Consider the following 19,982-nt stretch of genomic DNA (forward strand, 5'->3'; position numbering starts at 1 on the left):
CCACTGTCACATTATGAACTACCACTATTTAAACAAAAATAATGATTCTAGAGAACAGTTACACCCAACTTGCCTTCTCACAGAGGAAGTAATCCACAGAGATGTCTTTCTACATTGTAGATATTCAAGTCTCATTATTACTAATGTCTTGTTTCTTAAAAAGGAACAAAAGTCCTTCTAACAATCCACAGAGAACAAAATTCTAAACATACTTCACAGCAGAAATAAACCACTCCACGTTTATTGAAGTTCCAAGATTGTTACAATACTGAACAAGGAAAAAAAACCTGTATTATCTTCCCGGCTACTACACAGCTGTGATTTACTTTCACATCAAATAAATCTGATTCAGTGACATCTTCCTTGATTGTTTTAATTGTAAATATCCTTCATCCATACCTGCCGCAAAGATGCAACAAAGAAATTCTGACACTAGAGATCCATCCTGTCCTACGGCACTGGCTAGAATGTGCTATATTGCTGTATAAGAATCCAAAATCTGATTTTTTTTCAGAATGCCATAACAAACAGGCTCAATTATTGCGGGCAACAGCAATTTTGTAATTTTTTTAAAGTCAAATCATAGTACAAACATGCACAAATGAACCTGCAGAGATGATATGCATAGTACTTGCTGATTTTGTGGAAAATTGAACAAACAAAAGATAAGCATCATTAACACACAGTCAGGTACTTAGTGACAGTCTTTTTTGGTTTTTTTTCTGCTGAAGGTCACCTTACAGGTCATTAAAATTCACACATAATTAAATACTTCCAGCCCATAAAAACAAGCATTCCAAAGAGCTGTCTATTTGTTACCCTGGACCTACACATTAACAAATCCTATAGCGTAACACTCATTTCCTACAAAAAACTCAAAGCTGGTACTACTTCTGTCTGGATCTTCGAAAGTCAGAAAAGGAGACAAGGACTTTGTTTTTTACCAGTGAATAACAGATGCCTGGATTGAAGGGTGGGTTTAGTTGGCCACAGCAGCTACTGGGAAGGCAACAACCACTGCCAGCAAACATTTCACAGAATCACAGAATGTTAGGGATTGGAAGAGACCTTGAAAGATCATTAACATTGATGAGGTCACCCCTCAGTCTCCTCCAAGCTCCAGAGCCCCAGCTCCCTCAGCCTTTCCTTACACGGGAGATGCTCCACTTCCTTCAGTATCTTCATTGCCCTGCGCTGGACTCTCTCCAGCAGTTCCCTGTACTTCTGGAACTGAGAGGCCACAACTGGACACAATATTCCAGGTGTGGTCTCACCAGGGCAGAGTAGAGGGGCAGGAGAACCTCTCTGACCTACTGACCACCCCCTTTCTAATCCACCCCAGGTACCATTGGCCTTCCTGGCCACAAGGGCCCAGCGCTGGCTCATGGTCATCCTGCTGTCCACCAGGCCCCCAGGTCCCTTTCTGCTAGGCTGGTCTCTAATAGGTCATTCCCCAACTTATACTGGAACCTGGGGTTGTTCCTACACAGATGCAAGACTCTACACTTGCCCTTGTTATATTTCATTCAATTTTTCGCTGCCCAACTCTCCAGCCTGTCCAGGTCTCTGGATGGCAGCACAGCTTCCAGTGTCAGCCACTCCTCCCAGCTTGGTGTCATCAGCAAACTTGCTGATAGTGCACTCTATTCCCTCATCCAAATCATCGATGAATATATCGAATAATATAGGCCTTTGCTTCCAACAGTTGAAGTGCAGTTCTTGGACAGAGAGCACAGCCAGGATCGTACAAAAACCAGTGATATTTCCTCCTTTATTTCTCTGCTGTCTGTTTACTTTCCCCCAAGGCTGACTTTAGCTCCAGATGTTAAGATCTCTTGCCCTTGTGCATACAGATGACTTGCGTACAAGTTCTGGTTTTGGATACACCCACAAGGGATTCTCCCCTTGCACAGGCTGTGTCCCCTCACCCAACAGTCATCTTTAAAGCTGAAATTACAGTCACAGTGCCCTTGTGTCACTAGTCTTCTAACAGAAGCTTAAAATATAAAGTCAGCTACTGTTGGTGTTCCTACATGGCTTTCTCCTATTTTCAAAAATGTTTAAAACGACACGATGTTCAACTATTAAACATTCCAGCACTTTTTCACTGGCAGGTAATAAGATACATATGTATGTATAACAGCGTCTGCTCTGCTTACTTGCTTCTTCTTCAGTTTGAGGATTTGCTGTTCAACTTTCGCAATTTCGCGATCTACACGGTCCATGCTCTGTATCAATTCTTCCTTTGACAGTTTTGAAGGTGAAGCATTTTGGTCCTCCCCACAAGGCTGACCGGAGATTGGAGAAGATGGTCCCTCATGCTTTCCTCCAAAAGCCGGGTCCTTTCACGGGGACAGGAGGTGGGGGGAGATTGGGAGAAATCAGTCACATTGATAACATTTTTAAAAATACATCTTCATAAACACAAACAATACCTTACATTTTGAAAGGAAAGGTTACTTAAAAGCAAATCCTCAATACTCTGCACATGTATTGATGAGGATATTCTTGAAGATAACCCTGATCAGCCTGACAAGGTACATCTGGAGCCAGCTGTGTTTAGAAACAGTTCTCTTGAACTTAACGTGACTTACAAGAAGCGATGACTTAAGAGAGGACAGGTGGTCATTTGCTCATTTGGCTCTGACTTTTTTGTCTTTTTTTTTTCTGTCTGTTTCCAAACAACAAATTTCAACATGCTTCATGTTTTAACATAAGCTCTGTTGCACCTTATGCCCTCAGACCATCACGCTCCGTGGCCACCTTGCTGTCCAACGCCAGCTCAGTAAAACATCCCTCACTCAACCAAAGGGACTGAAAGATGACATGTCTGAATGCCACTTCTCCTCAACATTATACCAGGCAGTATCTTTTAACTGAGACAGCAGATTTCTGTACATAGTGCCTGGGTAAAACCTCAGTGACATGCAAGCATGTTGACACTGCACACCTTAGCTCAGTTTCTCCAGCCCCCTTTGATATTATCTTTGCTACACAACAGGCAAGTTATTAAGAAATCACATGCTATAATTTTATTTCACAGACGGTTTATCCACAGGATTTAAAAAAATGGTAGAAAGAAGGCAAGATAAGTAATCAACTTTTTAAAAGTCTGGTGCCTACTAGCTTTTGAATCCATATGGTGAAATTTTCCTCTATATGATCCAAATTTAGCAACTTGAGCACCCACCTTCAGAAGTCACACCCACTATGCACCACCTTTCGGTGTACGAGTCTGTGCGCTTGCGTGAGTGCATGAGAGGAGGTATTAAATATTCATTTAAGAGACATTTGTCTGCTCTACACAAATTGCTGTCATCAATATTCAGTATCTACAATACAAAATATCCACACCAAACTAGACTGCCTTAGATTTACCCAAAATGAGACAGTGACATGTATAATTGTTAGGTAAATAAGCAGATTCATTTGAAATGCTTAAAAGGGAGAGAGGGTGGCAGGGAGTACTTCGACCATTCAGTACAAATATTCATTGCAGAAAAAAATAGACTTGGATGCATTTGCCAACAGCTTTCAACTGAAAAGCAGAAATACTTCAGGCACTATACTTTAATCGTTCTGCAACTGAGGTTTTAATGACCTAAGTACGTAGTGGCAACTCAGAACTTCAGGTCTCTTTACTGTGTTTGAGGCAGATTTATCTTCCTGTTCTTTGTATAAAAGACCAACACTGACTCAAGACCACAGTTTGTGATAACGTGCAGAAATAAATTTCTGGGACTAAAGAATGAACCTGAACAAACGAAAAAAATACCTAACAGAAAAAAAAAAAAAATTATTAGGTCAATATCTTTACCTTCTTAATATCTGCAGACCTCAACCCTTCCTGCAGAGGATGTACTAACGGCAAGACAGCAGCTGCACTGACACGCTGAAAATGGGAATCAGAGACTTGTTCAAGACGTGGTCGCTTAGATTCCAGTGAATCATGATCTGTCTGAGATGGACCTGGATGAAATTGCTGTTCATATCCAGTTCTCCTTTCCTGTGGCCTAATATATAGAAGAGATAAGCTATTAACATACACACTTTCCATCCAAAAAACCCTATTTGGCGTTCCTCAACCCTTTTCAAATATATAAGAGATGCAATTTAATGAAGCCCCGTTGACCACAACTCTCTGGCTTCTTCCCTTCAGCCAGTTTGCGGTCCACCTCACTATCTGATCATCCAGACCGCACTCCCTCAGTTCAGCTGTAAGGATACTGTGGGAGACTGTGCCAAATGTCTTACTGAAGTCAAGGTAGATCGCATCCACTGCTCTGCCATCATCCATCCATCTTGTTATGTCCTCATAAAAGTCAATGAGGTTGGTCAAGCACGACTTCCCCTTGGTGAAGCCATGTTGACTGCCCCTAATGACCCTCTTATCCCTCATATGCCTTGAGATAGCACCAAGGAGAAGTTGTTGCATCCGTTTCCCATGGATGGAGGTGAGGCTGACTGGTCTATAGTTACCCAGGTCCTCCTTCTTGCCCTTTTTGAAGACTGGAGTGACATTTGCTTTCCTCCAGTCCTCAGGCACCTCTCAGTTATAGCAAAATAAACTGCCAGCAGTAATCCAGCAGATAAAGTCACTCCTAGCAGATATACTTACTAAGAGTCCAAGAAAAACAAGGTTGTTACAAACAATAACACTTGCTTGTGACTATACATCAGCATATTAATATGCTAAAGAATTGAGGTGCATACATCATATAGTAACCTCTCCTCTAAACAGAATCGTATGCTTGCTAACTTACTACGATCCAGTTAATCTTATTCTTATCTGTAGTGGGTTCTTAATTGCTAAATTGGGTTTTCAAAGTACATCCAATACTCTACAGGTACATAGTCAAATTAATGCTTAATACAGTCAGAAATCTTTCTTGAACCTATCAACCTCACAGTAATAGTAACGTACATCTGAACATCCATCAATATCCACGATGAAGTAACCTGTTTTACTAAGAAGTAAGCTGTTACCAATCTGAAACTAAATTACAGCACGTGGTTCACTGTAGTTGTCCGCTATCCTTGTCCTCAGTTAACCTACTGGGCCCAGATAAGTTGCACCTATTTACACAGCGACAGCAGTGGTACACAAGACTGGCAAAAAGGGTATTTAGAACAAATGACATGAAGCTGTCAAGTGACTTGCCAAAGGCAGCATACGCTCCGATTCAGTCCTCTGTGCCCAGATAGTCCATTCTGTGCTACATTGCAGTGTTTTACAATTCTTACAACTCAAATATCCAATTACCTCTGTTGTTACGTCAATACCATCTGGTGAATAAGCAAGCTTAATCTAGGAAATATGACAGATAATATTCACACTGTAACAACTCTTGCACTTGTTGCTTCTACTCGGCAAGATTAAATTATCCAAAGGTACAAACCTTATAAACTTTTAGCCTAAACAGCATCATAAAGTCTGGAATGCGCACTTGCTTTCTCAGAAGCTTAATGACAGTGTTGTTAGGAGAGGTGTAGCAAAACTGTCACCTCCTGTCTATGAAACAAATATGTTAGTTGAGCTGAAACTCAAAACCTTTTCTATCCAGAAGGTAAAACCAACTTTACAGAAAGCATGGACTGAGTCCTGCGTTCACAGGTTTCAAAACCAGCGCCCTCACCTGTCAGAGCCTGGGTGGAATTCGGAAAGCAAGGACGGTCTGCGCCGGAGCTGCTGCTGCTGCTGCTGTTGCTGCAAGAGCTGGGTTGCCTGACTGACTTCCAGGTGAGAAGAACGATAATCGGGAACCGCAAATTCCTAAACGAAACACACCTCTGATGTTAACGAGAACAAAGGTGCAGACGACAGGATCAAAAGCGTTTGGTGTCATGGAATGACACAGACCAAGACCGTATCAAGAAAGCCTTATCTCAGCTCAAAAAATGAAGTGGCAGTTCTAATTTCAAATGAACTTTCAAGAGAATAAACACTTATGCTAAGAATTCCACCTAGTTTATTAACTTCTAAGAAAACACAAATGAGTCAGCAGCAGAAGAATATCATTTGAAAAAAAAAAATCATTTAAAAATCAATTTTGCACATTCAGCTACCAAGTAGTAAACTGAGAATATATTTCAGCAAGCCTGAGGCAATTTCTTCTGTTATCACCTCAAGACATTTTTATATCAGGCACTATTAATTAGGACTAAGAGTCAGACAAGATGCATCTTCTCACTGATAAAAATTTATAATCAAAGCAAAGTACAAGACAATTTATTTGTATATATACGTCTTCGATGACTTGCTTTTAAAAATTACATGCAGCTGGCATGAACCAGAGAGGCTCTATGACACACACAATAGGTCATTACCCGTAAGATTTAGTTTTTACAAATTATCTAAAAATAAATACGGAGCAAGCCAAAAAGCTCCAATTCTTGAATTTCCTTTTGCAAACATGTAAGTAGAACAAAACAGCTGAAGTGTCTGTAGCAGAAGGAGAGTTTCATTAAAATAGGGGAAACCAGAGCTGTTCTGACACCAACAGCTTAGTCCTCTGCAGCCTAATGTGCCAGAGAGCTCAGGGTGGCAGAATAAATGCTCAGCAGAAATGACAAGCAGGAGGTTCTTAGAGGTCCAGGCCCCTAATTCTGGGTAGCAGAAGGAAGCACTAATACAGTTGCTCCAGAAAAGAAAAATAAAATCAGAGTGTAACACAAACTTTTGCACTTCCGATTCACATACTCCACCTTGCACGCAGATTTTGTCAAGCACTGCATTTAGATAATCTACCCCAATCCTTCCATAGAAGGAAAGATGACTATGGGTTCACTTCTTATGCTCCAAGGCCTAAGAGGAGATTAATTCCCCATAAAAATTTAGTACCTACAAATGCCCCAAAAGCCCAGTCTCTCAACGGATTTGTTACACCCAGAACACTGCATTCATATTAAATGTATACTGACTATAGACAGGTTATTTGCATAATAATAGATAACACTGACAAGCTGTAGGGCAAAACCTTTAAAAAGCCAAAATTGCATTAAACTGTAGCCAGGGATTCAAATAATTTCAGCTACAGCATTGCAGGAAGGCATCATTCAACAGGTCATTGCATCCTTTCCAGGTCACACCTCAGAAGGAACCAAGATTATGCTTCCCAGAAACTGCACCACAGTCAGAGCCTCCAAGAGACAACACACTTGAACAAGCTGACCCATCAGCCTTAGCACAAGAGCCAGACTCCAAAGGCACAAACCAAATTGTCATACAGCTTTCCCCAGTCAGGTTTAACTGGGCACGTGTGTCTGCAACTCCGCTGTTTTCAAATATGATCGACTTGGATTACATCAGTTCAATAAAAAAAATCCATTTGGCACAGCAAACACCCAAATGATCCTCTTGTTGGATTTGTAATCCTCCCGTGTCCTTACCTGCTGGTGTCGGGTGGAGGGGAAGGTGTACTGGACAGAGTGGGTAGCGTAACGACTCTGTTCTGTGCTGAACGCCCCTTGGTTAGGAGGGTAGCCTGAACTTGACATTATCAGAGAAGAAGTCTTCCCAGAGCTGTGAGATCAAGACCAGCAAGCAATCATGTTTCTAGGAAAGCGCCTAAAGGAAAAAAGATCACTGATAAGCACTGAAGTACCAGATGTACTCACAATACATTACAGCCATAGTCACCTAAGCAAAACAACCATTACCAGTAAAAGCTTTTTCCTGATGTATTTATTTAATAGGTTACTCTAGTCTGAAACACGTTAACAGGTCTTAAATGGGTGCAAAATGAGACATGTCAGCATTGTCTACACAAAGATTTGAGGATTATATTGTCGGAATACATCACATTACCAGTTACCAGTTGAATTAGGAGGATTTTAAAAGAAAAGTAGGTCACTTCACATAGATGTTAAAGAGGTTATAATGGCCTATAGAGGGACTCTTTATTTACAGTAAATTTATTTAGCACAACATAAAGTTCACTTTCATTTCTTCTACAGAGTTTTCGGATTCTATGAACTGCTTCTTACTTTCAGATTCAGGTAGTTTTAGGGCTGCTTTACTCAATGCCACCTACAGCTCATTAAACCACAGTGTATTAGTCAGGCCTTAAAATACTATTAGCGTCTAACCGCAGCTTACAGAAGCAGTTAGTTTAACGAGGCAGTCACAAAGGAAAACCAACACTATTGCAATTGACAGCGCAGGTTGTCTCAGATGGGATGCCAAAAACCGAATATACTCTGAAGCCTTAAAACAATCCTGCTTAGTTGACATGTGATGACTACTTTGCCTCTATTGTATTCTCCAGCTACAGATTAACAGTGAATGCTGAAACACATACTGATCTGGGGAAGGTTTTAAATACTGAAAAAACCCTGCCAAGTTCCCTAAAAATGTCCAAGCAGCTGGGATGTCATGGATAGTTTCAGAAGACATTGATTAAACACTGCACCCATCAGTGCTTTGAGCAAGTAAATCACGGCTCTAACCAAAACAGCAGAACATACATATTTTTAAAATACAAGATATTTCTTTCTGATAGCTCAGAAGATGTAATCCTTGGAGTCTATGTATTAAATACAAATTCTATCAGACCTGCAGCAAATTCTCAATCTCCAGTCCAGAGCCGAGCAGACATATCAGACCTTCAGATGAAGTACCTGTTGATCTCTGACTCGATGGCTTCATTTCGAAGCACATTAATCTGCAGCCTTTCACAAACATCACATGTAAGGTTATATTTCTGAACTGTATTTTCCATTAACAATCAACAGACAAAATCAGCTTAGAAAAGGATCAGACACAGCAAGTTTATCCAATATATTTTACCATTCCTGTTTGGTTTGGGGGTTTTTCTCCCAGCTCTCCATCAAACAAAGCAAGCTTTACATGTTGGACTATCAGAATAATGGGACAAATTTAGATTTACCTCTTAAACTTGAATTTCAGATACAAAAAAACTAAAGAAAAAAAACCTTAGTTTCTCTTTCAAAGCAATACTACAGATCCCTAATTTTGTGCTTTATAGTACCTATATATCTATTATAGTACCTACAATTCATATCCAAGTGACAAGTTCTAACACAGAATTCTTCACCATTAACATTTATTATACTTCATCATTCATACTGCATTCATTAGAGTTACATCTTTGCCAACTCCGTGATGGTCTAATAGGTCTGCATCACGTGCTTTCCCCTGAATCAAGAATTGCTGTCAGAAAGCAGCAGTTTCAGCTAATGCACACTGTTAGCTGCCAGCTATAGTACCTGAACACTCCAATGAGTCAGAGCCTTTCTGCTTAAGATTTCTCAATTACTTTCTTTTCCACCAGTTCGTCCAGCCATTTTCTGAACTAGTGTAAACTCTCAGCATTCACAACTGCTTGTTGCAAGAACTTCTACAGTTTAGTGGCACTTTGCATGAGAAACCACCAGCTTTTGTTCACTCTGGACCTGCTGCCTTCCTTTGACGTCTCTAGTTTTGGCATTGGAACAGACCAAACAGCTATTTCCTATTCATTTTTTCCCCCTGTTGCATATGTGATTCTGCAGGCTTCTATCATATACCTTTATCTTTCCATGCTGAAGAATCCCAGTCTACTTGGTTGTTCCTTGTCAACCACTTCCAAACCTCCTCTAGCTCTGTGATGCCCATTCTGAGGCACTAGGAGACAGAAACGCACACCGGATTCTGCGAAAATATCCATAAACACTCCTCCTGTTCTTATTCTCTTCCCTGACGTGCTGACCTGTCAGACAGATCTGAAGAACCTGAGGATGCAGAGGGGGCCAGGGAAGTAACCACTTGAAAATCACACATGAATATAGACCAACTGGGGCATGATTCAAGGTCCTTCCTAGTTTCTCTGTCAAGTTACATCTTCTCCTTATTTTCTCAATATTCAGCCAAACTCGCCAGTTGATCATCAACCCAGGTGCTGAAAGATCGATCCACACTTTGTGTGATGTTATAAAGGTCATTGCTCCATTCACAAGAACTTCAGTGTACAAATTGTTACGTTTGCCTGAGGACTCTTAGTCTTGAAATCTTCACTGAAAGAACCTTTCACAACAAGCAGCAATGAGAGGTGCTGACTGTCTCTCCACATTCTGTGCTAGATGTGGAAAGGGAGGTACAGCGCACAAGCACGAACATTCTCCATCCATGCAGCAATGTTAACTCAAATCCCTTATCTCATAACCTCCAAGTTTTACATAACAAATATGAAAACATTCAGTCTAACGGCTTTCCTGCTGAGAACTGCAAGTATGATCATGTTCGTAGCACCATAATAATAATATTTTAAAAGTGAAACAAAGAAAAGCTGCCAACAGAAGGCAAGAGAAACAGCATTAGAGGATATCATTGTGTTCACTAAGTGAGGTGGGAAGTGAAGGAATGAAAAAACGAAGTTATCGATGGTGCGGGTGCATTCTTCTTCCTCATTGGGGGAACTGACACAACAGCAGGAAGAGATAAGGGTAGCAACAGTAGAGGAAAATACATGGTTACAGATTGGCAATAACAAGGCGAGGAGGGAACTAAAATATGGGCATTCTGCATATGACCTCATTTCTTTCAAGACAAAATCAACAACATATAAAATGATATTAAAGTGCAATATTCTCTCCCTCTAAACCTCTTTTTACAGACATTTATATGTGCCTGCACACTTTCCTAATTTAACTTCTCTATACACCCTGCAGACCCCATCTTATCTCCCAGGCTCCTACAGCAGGAGCTTATTTACACTTATTTCTGCCAACGTTCACCTATAGAATTATCATTGATATTCTGCTCATCTCTCCATGTCTTACTACCTTAATTCTGCGATTGTGGATGTAAGTACTTGACTTCAGCTCTTATTTCTCTGCAGGCAAACTTTCATCTAAAAGCATCTGCCTCTCTCTTCAGCATCTGCTCACATGTAGCCAGTGAACACAGATTATTCTTCCATCAATCTATTTCTTGGTCAGCTTCCTGCTGTAACCTCTGCAAGTTCCATATGTTCAGATTATGCTTAAATACGACAGTCTTTTTGCATAAATCTGTAATTGTGTGCGTAGACTGTAAACAAACTCATCCAGGCTTTCCTCACCGCTGTATCCTTCCATTAGTCATGAAAGCTTCACCCAGTTCCATTCAGATCCAACCAGAATGCTCCTGTAAAGCTCCTCACTATTAACTCTCTCTGCTCTCTGATCCTTCCCCTGGTTTCCTCTGCCAGAACAGAGGCTGCTCATCTTCATTTTCAGCACCCTTGACAAATTACAACACAAGGAATCAGCTTCCAACTGCTCAGTTAACGACAGCAAGATTAGATTTTTCAGTCAAGTATCTTCATACCTTTACATGTTACTCCGCAAATTTCAGAGGTTTCTAATATAAACATTTATAAGAACTGTTATAGACTTTGGAATTGTGCCTTAAATGTCTCACAAAGATATTAGGCTGTGAATACTTTCATGCAGCGGCCAACCAGGCTGGCAAATCGTCTGTCTCACTGAATACTGATGATTAAAAGGAGCAGAAAGAAGCATTTCTTGGTTTGTACTTCAGAACCTGGTCCATTTTGCTGTAGTGTCCCACTTCACTGACATTCCCAGACTCCGTGGTAAAACATATTATGCAATGGGGAAACCCAGCAGCGTTGAATGGGCAACATTAAAAAATAATAATAATTGCAGAAGAAGTAGGAGTAAAGAGTCAAAAACGAAACTGTTAAGTCTGAAGATCCTTAGCTGAGAAAAAACAGTGACAAGAATAACAGTTTCAGGAACCATGAAGAGATACTGGGCCCTGTGTTATTTTGAGCTTCTCAGCCAAGGAAATGATTTAACAATGTTTACTTCTAAAGGTATTACGATATTTTTCTCTTCAGCCAGCTCAAACTACCGAACAAATCCAATTCAGACTCTCCCTTAAAAGCTACTGTTCACATTTACATTTGCCATATGTGGAGAATTTTGAGTAAGTTACAAATGATTTAGAACTGGTTATTATAATGGCAACAGTCATAGCATAATTCCTGATTTGTTTTCTATGAGGCAATACTAATTTGGACCACATCTCTTGATCTCCAGATCTCAAAATGCCTCAGAATGAAGCAGAAGTACAGATCATCTTCAGCATACACATGGGAAAATGAGTCACAGAAAGGTTAAGAAATCTATCAAAAACTACCCAGGAAACAGGCAATGACTAAATCAGAAATAAGACTTGAGTCTTGCAGCACTTAAGCAGGCAAAAGCTAGTGCTGTCCGAGAAAAGCAGTTCTTCACTCGGGAAAACACAGCAGGTTAAAAACCAGGACTATTTTTAGCAGGGCAGTTCCCCAAACCCATCCAGGCTGTGACCGCACCAAGGGTGACACCAGCAGAAGGGAAGGGGTAGAGGCCAGAAGGATGCGGAGTCACCTCCTCGCTGTCTGCGGAACCATAGCCTGGGATTCCCGTTCCCCTTCACCGATAAAACACCCGTCTCATGGGTAGACTCCGTTTCTCTTCACATATATGAAAAAAGCCAACATTTCTACATTTAGAGTCATTTTCATGCCATCTTGAAGTACTTAACCAACATTTGCTAATTAAATTTCACATCCTTCCGGGAATTTTCCTCGTTTTTAAGCAAACTAAGTGTGATATAAAGAGCACAAAGAACTAGATTACAGTCATGTAAGGCTTAAACCGAGTTAGGGGATTTTGTTTTTAAATCAGCAGCTTCAGTAAATTAAGATCTGAGTAAATGGGGCAGAGTCCAGTTGGAGGTCTGGATCTAGTGCAGTGCCTCAGGGGTCAGTACTGGGGCCGGTATTATTCAATATATTCATCAATGATTTGGATGAGGGAATAGAGTGCACTATCAGCAAGTTTGCTGATGACACCAAGCTGGGAGGAGTGGCTGACACTGGAAGCTGTGCTGCCATCCAGAGACCTGGACAGGCTGGAGAGTTGGGCAGTGAAAAATTGAATGAAATATAACAAGGGCAAGTGTAGAGTCTTGAATCTGGGTAGGAACAACCCCAGGTTCCAGTGTAAGTTGGGGAATGACCTATTAGAGAGCAGCGTAGGGGAAAGGGACCTGGGGGCCTGGCAGACAGCAGGATGACCATGAGCCAGCACTGGGCCCTTGTGGCCAGGAAGGCCAATGGCATCCTGGGTTGGATTAGAAGGGGGTGGACAGTAGGTCCAGAGAGGTTCTCCTGCCCCTCTACTCTGCCCTGGTGAGACCACATCTGGAATATTGTGTCCAGTTGTGGCCCCTCAGTTCCAGAAGGACAGGGAACTGCTGGAGAGAGTCCAGCACAGGGCAGCAAAGATGCTGAAGGGAGTGGAGCATCTCCCGTGTGAGGAAAGGCTGAGGGAGCTGGGGCTCTGGAGCTGGAGAAGAGGAGACTGAGGGGTGACCTCATTAATGTTTACAGATATGTAAAGGGTGAGTGTCAGGAGGATGGAGCCAGGCTCTTCTCGGTGACAACCAACGGTAGGGCAAGGGGTAATGGGTTCAAACTGGAACACAAAAGGTTCCACTTAAATTTGAGAAGAAACTTCTTCTCAGTAAGGGTGACAGAGCCTGGCCCAGGCTGCCCAGGGGGGTTGTGGAGTCTCCTTCTCTGCAGACATTCAAACCCGCCTGGACACCTTCCTGTGGAACCTCAGCTGGGTGTTCCTGCTCCACCGGGGGGATTGCAGTGGATGAGCTTTCGAGGTCCATTCCAATCCCCGAGATTCTGTGAAACCACAACTATAAAGTGGGGTTCAGGATAAAGTCTCAGCCTCATCACCCTCCTCAGCTGACTAGGTTCAGATACAATCAAGTCTAGATTTTAGCCAAAAATACAATAAGGTTAAATATGACCTTTTTTTTTAACTGTACATAAGAGCAAAGCCCAAGTCTATTCAGATACTCCAAAGGAAATGCACCAGGGCCTCCTGGAAACAGAGTTTATTGTTACTACATTTATGATTGAGATGTTCTATTTCGCAAGGAATGCAACAATATATAAAAATATAAGTCCTAATTGAGGCTCATGGAACAGCCTCTAGATCACAGAAAAAGGCAAAGAGTGGAAGAGATCTTGAACTACAAACGGCATAAATAAACCTTTATATCTGTGAGAAAAACAACAACAAAAATCAAGAAAACAAAACCAAAACACAGAATGTCAAGGTTTTAGATATACCTAAGTCTGACCTTTGAGACCATAGTGAAACACCAGCACCCATAAAAATATTTATTAATAAGAGTTTTGGGAGTAATGTTCCAAGAAAACTAAATCATGAAATGACACTGATTATATGCGAAAATTCCCACTTTCCAGACACCCTTTCTCTGTCAACACAGCATTTCAGACAGCAGAAAAACAGGAACAAGAGTTGAAGAATATGAACCTGAGACAAAATTCTACAGTGGCTAACAAAGCATATACATTTCTTTTTGCTTAAACTAATTCCTCTTCTTTTTTTTCCCAGAACTGCTACTAATGAGGTGAAGAGCACAGCTGAACAGTAATAATATACCTGTTTGCTGAACAGCCCTTGAACTTGTAATGAACTTACATGGGCTTTACTTTCTAACACTGACAAACAGGACAGGAATCAATGGGTTTCCTAGTTAATTTATATTCATGTTTGTTAGACATCTACCTTGAAACGTGAATGTATTTTAATCCATTTAGGAGAGCATACGCTTTTCAAATCAGCCTTGAGTTCTGCCCAGGAACTCACCAGTAATGGCCCAGCAGACATTTAAGTGCAACCAGGGAACGGTAGCTGGGCTGTTTGCAGCTCTCCATGGGACTGCAACTTCACCAAGACTACAAAGAGAATTAACCAAATGCACTTTCCCTGCAGCACGGCATATGGCGCAACTGAACGTATGGCACAAGAGGAGGTATTAAAAGAGACATCATCCTAGTTTAACCATATTTTACCTCATCTTTTTTCATTTATAGGGAAAGCCCTTGCCATCTTTGTGAACATATTTTCATTTTCAGTTTTATCAAGACTACTCACTCAACACGCACTGAATGTGTAAGTCCTGGTCCACAGTTTGCCCAGGCAATCTGTCTGCACAAAAATTTCATTTCTGATTTTTTTTACTGCTGAGATTTACCAACAATAGGATTTTTCAGAGATGCTTGATGCATCTCTGTACCAATACGGTATCTTAATTTTGCAATAGCCTCTGTTATCATAAGTAGGTGAAGTCACTGACTTCAAAACCACATAGACCAACATCCTCCTTAAGCCTGAAGAAAAAAACCTGCATATCAAATCAGCCTGGGAGTGGCAACATCACAGGAGTGGTTTAGACGTGAAGCTATGCAAGGACACAGAAATCTCTGTCAGGATGCTGGGAGGAAACATAGCTCCAAGGTAAGATTGAGCTTTCTGCGTGCACATCAACTCACCCAACTTCAGCCCCAGTAGGCCCAGACTGCAAGAGTTATTTAACAGATGGAGGATAAACACTGATCAAGCACGGAAGAGGAAGGGAACATCACAAAACATCATTAGTAGAGGGAGAAACACTGAAGGAGAAACTAAAATGGAAGATAAAATCAGCAAGTTCCTGGCTATCTGCATAATTTAGAAATAGCGCAAAGTAAATATTTACAGGCAGCAGTCCAGCATAGGTCAGAATTTTTATCTGGAACATTTGCAGAGGGACAAGGTAACAGTACAGTTAATAGCTTGCCATTTGAAACACTGATTCAAATTTGACTAAAGAACATAAATGACTTGAAGAGTTCAAGACTGGCATCCAGGAAACGATTGTTTGCATTATGAAACCACTGTCTGGTTATTAGTCTGTTCTCAAGATTGTGCCATGTTGCAGTGCACCTGCACGAGGCACAGATCCCTTCCAGCTCTAACAATTCTTCAAATCTTCAATTCAAGTAGCTACACACACCACAATTCCATAAAGTATTTTTGATCATGCAAGAAAACCTTCTTTAAAACCATTTTCCAGGCAAGCATAAAAGAAGGGGAGTAAAACATTCCAGCAAAAATTTGGCTGAGAGCTTTGAAAGAATATGTTAAATACCAACATTAAGAACATAATTTAAAAAAAAAAAATCTCTGATACAGAAGACCTTTTCAGTTACTTTTATGAGATTAACAGTAGTCGAAGCAGAATCAGCTTCCCATCCCTGTAATCATCTCTCACTCTTGCTGTAACTGAAAAATGAAATAACTTAGAAGATGCAGTTAGAGAAGCACAAGAACTGTGGAAAGGGTCTAGAGGGGGAAACTGAAAGAAAGCTTTAGTGTCTGTCCCTACTTTTACCACAGTTTTTGAGAGGGCTTTCTAGATCCCTTTAGATCACAATGAAAAACATGCATGCCCCAAAAGAGCAACTAAAATGAGTGGTTGTAGGAGATAAAGTGTATTTAAAACAAATCATCAGCGGCACAGTGTGGAAAAGTGAATATACTCCAATTTTGTACATGTAATTTAAATCTGGAGAGTTACTTTTAATTGATTCATACAATAACTAACAAGCTAGAGACAAGTAACACTTGTGGAAGGAAACACTTGTAATATCCTCTCCACACACTAAAAAACGCATGTTGTAACTCTTAAAAAGAAGATTCAAAAATGCTGCTCTTTCCCATGTTTCAGTAACAAGTTTAGGTATTCTAGTGACCAATATCAAACAGTACATTTCAAACAGGCAAATTATGCTGCACATAAAGCACAAGAGAACTTTTTTCCCTGAGTAGTCTATACTATATCACATAGAAAAGCGACATCAAGAAAAAAATTAACTATGCTTTCGCAAAAAGGGTCACTGTAGTTGGCTTGTTTCCTCTGAACTTTTGAATCCTCGGGATAAGCACGAAGGTCTTTCATCCCTCAATACAAGACACTAGATTGCAGCTAACAAGAAATCCACTTCAAATATTACATACTTCCTTTCCAAATGTCAAGGTTGTTTAGTTAATCAGGAATAACAACATTCTGCAGTTCCAGGGCAAAATTGTAACAGATCTGCGGGGTCCTTAGATGCAGCAACACAACACTATGTGTCCACTTACTGAGGCACTTAAGCTGTGCCCATGGCCACCCTACTTACCACAGTAATAATGTTTTTTATAATAGCACCACTTTTTTCCTCAAATCATACTGCCTTGTATAAAAATCCCTACCCAAGCTGTAGCAGTTCATAACTAAAGGGCTATATCTAAAAATACTGCATAATACAAGAATGCTGCCACAAAGCCACATATTTAGAACTAGACAGCCCCTTCTCACAGTAACAGGTTGTCCTTTTATTATTATTACGTTACAACAATATTTACAGACATGAAAAGGCAAAACATTCGTTAAGACCCTATCTGTGAAACAAGAAACAGATTTTGGACAATAGATTGCTCAGACTACCTACTTACTTACTTGAGCCTGTCTAACAGTACACACATCCATCTAGAATCTTGTCTAACTGCAACCAACCCGATATCCACAGGTTTGGGGTTTTTTTTTTAAATACAGAAAAACCACCAAGTACAAAATTCTTCACCATCAAGTCAGAATAATTCTAGAAAAAAAAGGCACTTCCACTCTGCCCTTCAGCAGCTCAGAGATGACAGAAGCTGGGGATGTTTACAGGTCCTATATGAATAATTCAGCGTCAGCATCAGCAGCAACTCCCCAGCACTGACAGCCCCCCCGTGGGGCCCGGGCTGCGCTGCACCCCAACCCCAGCGCGACAGTAACAAATCCTCGGCAACACACCCACTCGAGCGTCCAAGAGGCCACTTTTGAAGAACTGGCCTTTCTTTAAACATTTTTAATATACATATTCTTTCTAATTTGCACTTCTACCTACCTACAGCACAGGGATGAACACCCAACGCACTGGTGCTCTGGGATTCCTCCAAAAACTTCCCCGCAAGGGGCATCTCTCCCGCCCTCCCCCGCCCCCTCAGAACCTTCCCACACACAAACCGCGTAAACGGAGAAAAAACCCCGCGGGCAACCGGGCACCCCCCGCCCCAGCCCACACCTGATCCGCCCACCTCCCTCATCCCCGGGGGCTTCCCCAAGGGCCCCCCCCAGCTCCAGCGCCCTCCCCCCGGGGACGATAGCGGCTCTCTCCCCGGTGAGGAGGGAGGAGGAAGGGATGGCTGGGGCCCCCGCCTCTTCCCCCTCCTCCTCCTCCTCACAGCGGAGGCGCTAGGCCCCGCTGTCCTCCCGAGCCGCGCCGCCCCCCCGCGCTGCCCCGCCAGGCCCCCTGCCCTTACCGACGGCGCGGCGCTGGGGCGGCCCGGGCGGCAGGTTCTGGCGGGGCTGGACGGTCGCGGCGTCTCACCTCAACCTCAGCGCCACCGCCACCGCCATCTTGCCTCCCCTCCCCCGGCTCGGTGGGCTCCGCCCCCTCTCGCCAGGTCCTGGCAGTTACCGAAAAAACAGCCGTGCCGCGGTTCGGTGGTTTCTACCGGTCCCCGCGGCTCGCCCCTTCCCCCCGCCATGCTGGGGTGAAACGTTGCTCGGGCAGCACCCGCTCATAAGAAGTCCCGGGCAGGCCCGGTGGTGTGAGGGCGGGTGTTATGCTCCTTCCAGGACCCGCTGGCCGGTGCGGCGGGGAAGGGTTCCCTCCCCCTCCCCGCTGAGGGGGCTCGCGGCGGGAGGGGGCCGGCCGCCATGAGGCGAGCGGGTCCCGGCACCACCGGCCGCGGGTGCTGAGAGACCCGGCGGCCCTCCCGGGGATGTTCCTGACCGGAGGGGCGGGAGAGTTGCAGCGCCTCGCTCTCTTTCACCGCATTACGGGCAAATCGATATAAATTTATAAGAACTGATAACGGGGCGCGGGGAAGGGGAACCGCGGAGCCCCCGGGCCGGGGCCGTGCCCGTGAATGGGGACCCTGGAGCTGCGGGCACCTCAGAGCGGGAACCCGGCCCCGCCGAGCCCGTCCCGCCCCCCGGGCTGCGGCCCTGTCACCCCCGCGCTGTCACTGCGGTGCCTCTGGCGACCAGCGACTGCTGAAAAATGTGAGGTTTAAATTAATCTCGAATGGTTTTTTTATCCCACCTCCCCCTAACGAGGGGTATCTCAATTGGTCCCTGCTTTTTCAATAAGGTATTTCAAATTTGCGTGGCGTTTTATCCGCAAAAATGTAATTCTGTGTGTGCTATGATGATGATGAATCCCTTATCAGGTTTACTATGTCAAAAAAAAAAATACCATTAGACAGAATTAAATTACCTCGTTGATACAACTGACATTAAATACTGGAAGTCATATCCCACATTTGCAGGTTGTGTCCACACAATTATTTATTCAGACTCATAGAGCAGGGGCTCACCCTGGGGCAAACAGCATGACTTACAACTCATGTGTTGTACCGAGTGTGCAGTGACTACAGGGGCTGAGTGAAGTTACATGGCACTCTGTGAAGTGCCACATGAAGGTGACATGACATCTCCAGGCTGAAGTGTTTGCAGTGTTTAATCCCAACACATGCCTGTGGCTGCCTCCATTCCCTGGGAAGTGTCCAAATAAAAAGTCTGTGCAGACAAGTCAGGCTCACGTTTGGTGAGGTCTCTGCTGCTCTTCAGATACTGAATTCCTCTGAATAGTTTTCACCGTTTTATTCTTTAAACCTTCCCGGCTATCATACTCCACCATTGCTGACTTAATACATTTGTCTCCCATATTGCCTGTTCATCTTGAAAAGCAGTTTCTAAGCCATTGTGTATCCGATTGCCTTTTAATGTTTATTTTACTACTTCCTGCCTGCTTTTGCTCTGCAACCTTCTCCAGAGGTTGACTTCACTTCGAAGACACATCCAAACGTTTGTTTTTTTTTTCCCCTTGCAGCCAGACTGAGGACACCCAGCAGACAGCACAACGTGACTGGAGAGAAGCTCCTCTTGCCCCGCTTTGGGGTTTCCCTGAACCCGCGGCTCTTCCACAGCGGTGCAGCGCAGGGATCAAAGGTACAACACGCTCAAAAGCTCAACTTTTGTCACTATTAGTTATTATTTAACGCACCAGCAGGGTCACCGGGCA

At 42.8% G+C, this 19,982-nt stretch overlaps 1 protein-coding gene across 7 annotated transcripts in view; it reads right to left on the reverse strand.

The window, feature by feature from the left end:
- NCOR1 (nuclear receptor corepressor 1) overlaps positions 1–18,334 on the reverse strand; it is a 57,708-nt gene extending 39,374 nt beyond the window's left edge. For 5 of the 7 annotated variants that reach the window (XM_065853057.2, XM_071816895.1, XM_065853055.2 and 2 more), the window contains exons 1-5: positions 18,214–18,334; positions 7,390–7,567; positions 5,637–5,773; positions 3,818–4,013; positions 2,160–2,342 (exon numbers count right to left, since the gene is read on the reverse strand). In XM_065853057.2, the coding sequence (XP_065709129.1) occupies positions 2,160–2,342; positions 3,818–4,013; positions 5,637–5,773; positions 7,390–7,497 (624 nt within the window). In that variant the 5' untranslated portion in view covers positions 7,498–7,567; positions 18,214–18,334. Of the gene's footprint in view, positions 1–2,159; positions 2,343–3,817; positions 4,014–5,636; positions 5,774–7,389; positions 7,568–17,798; positions 17,858–18,213 lie in introns of those variants that run through there. The other 2 variants (XM_065853053.2, XM_071816894.1) reach the window with 2 other exon arrangements.
- Between the last annotated feature and the right edge of the window lie 1,648 nt (positions 18,335–19,982).

The sequence above is a fragment of the Patagioenas fasciata genome, chromosome 19 (assembly GCF_037038585.1).
Source record: "Patagioenas fasciata isolate bPatFas1 chromosome 19, bPatFas1.hap1, whole genome shotgun sequence".
In the NCBI taxonomy this organism is placed as follows: Eukaryota; Metazoa; Chordata; class Aves; order Columbiformes; family Columbidae; genus Patagioenas; species Patagioenas fasciata.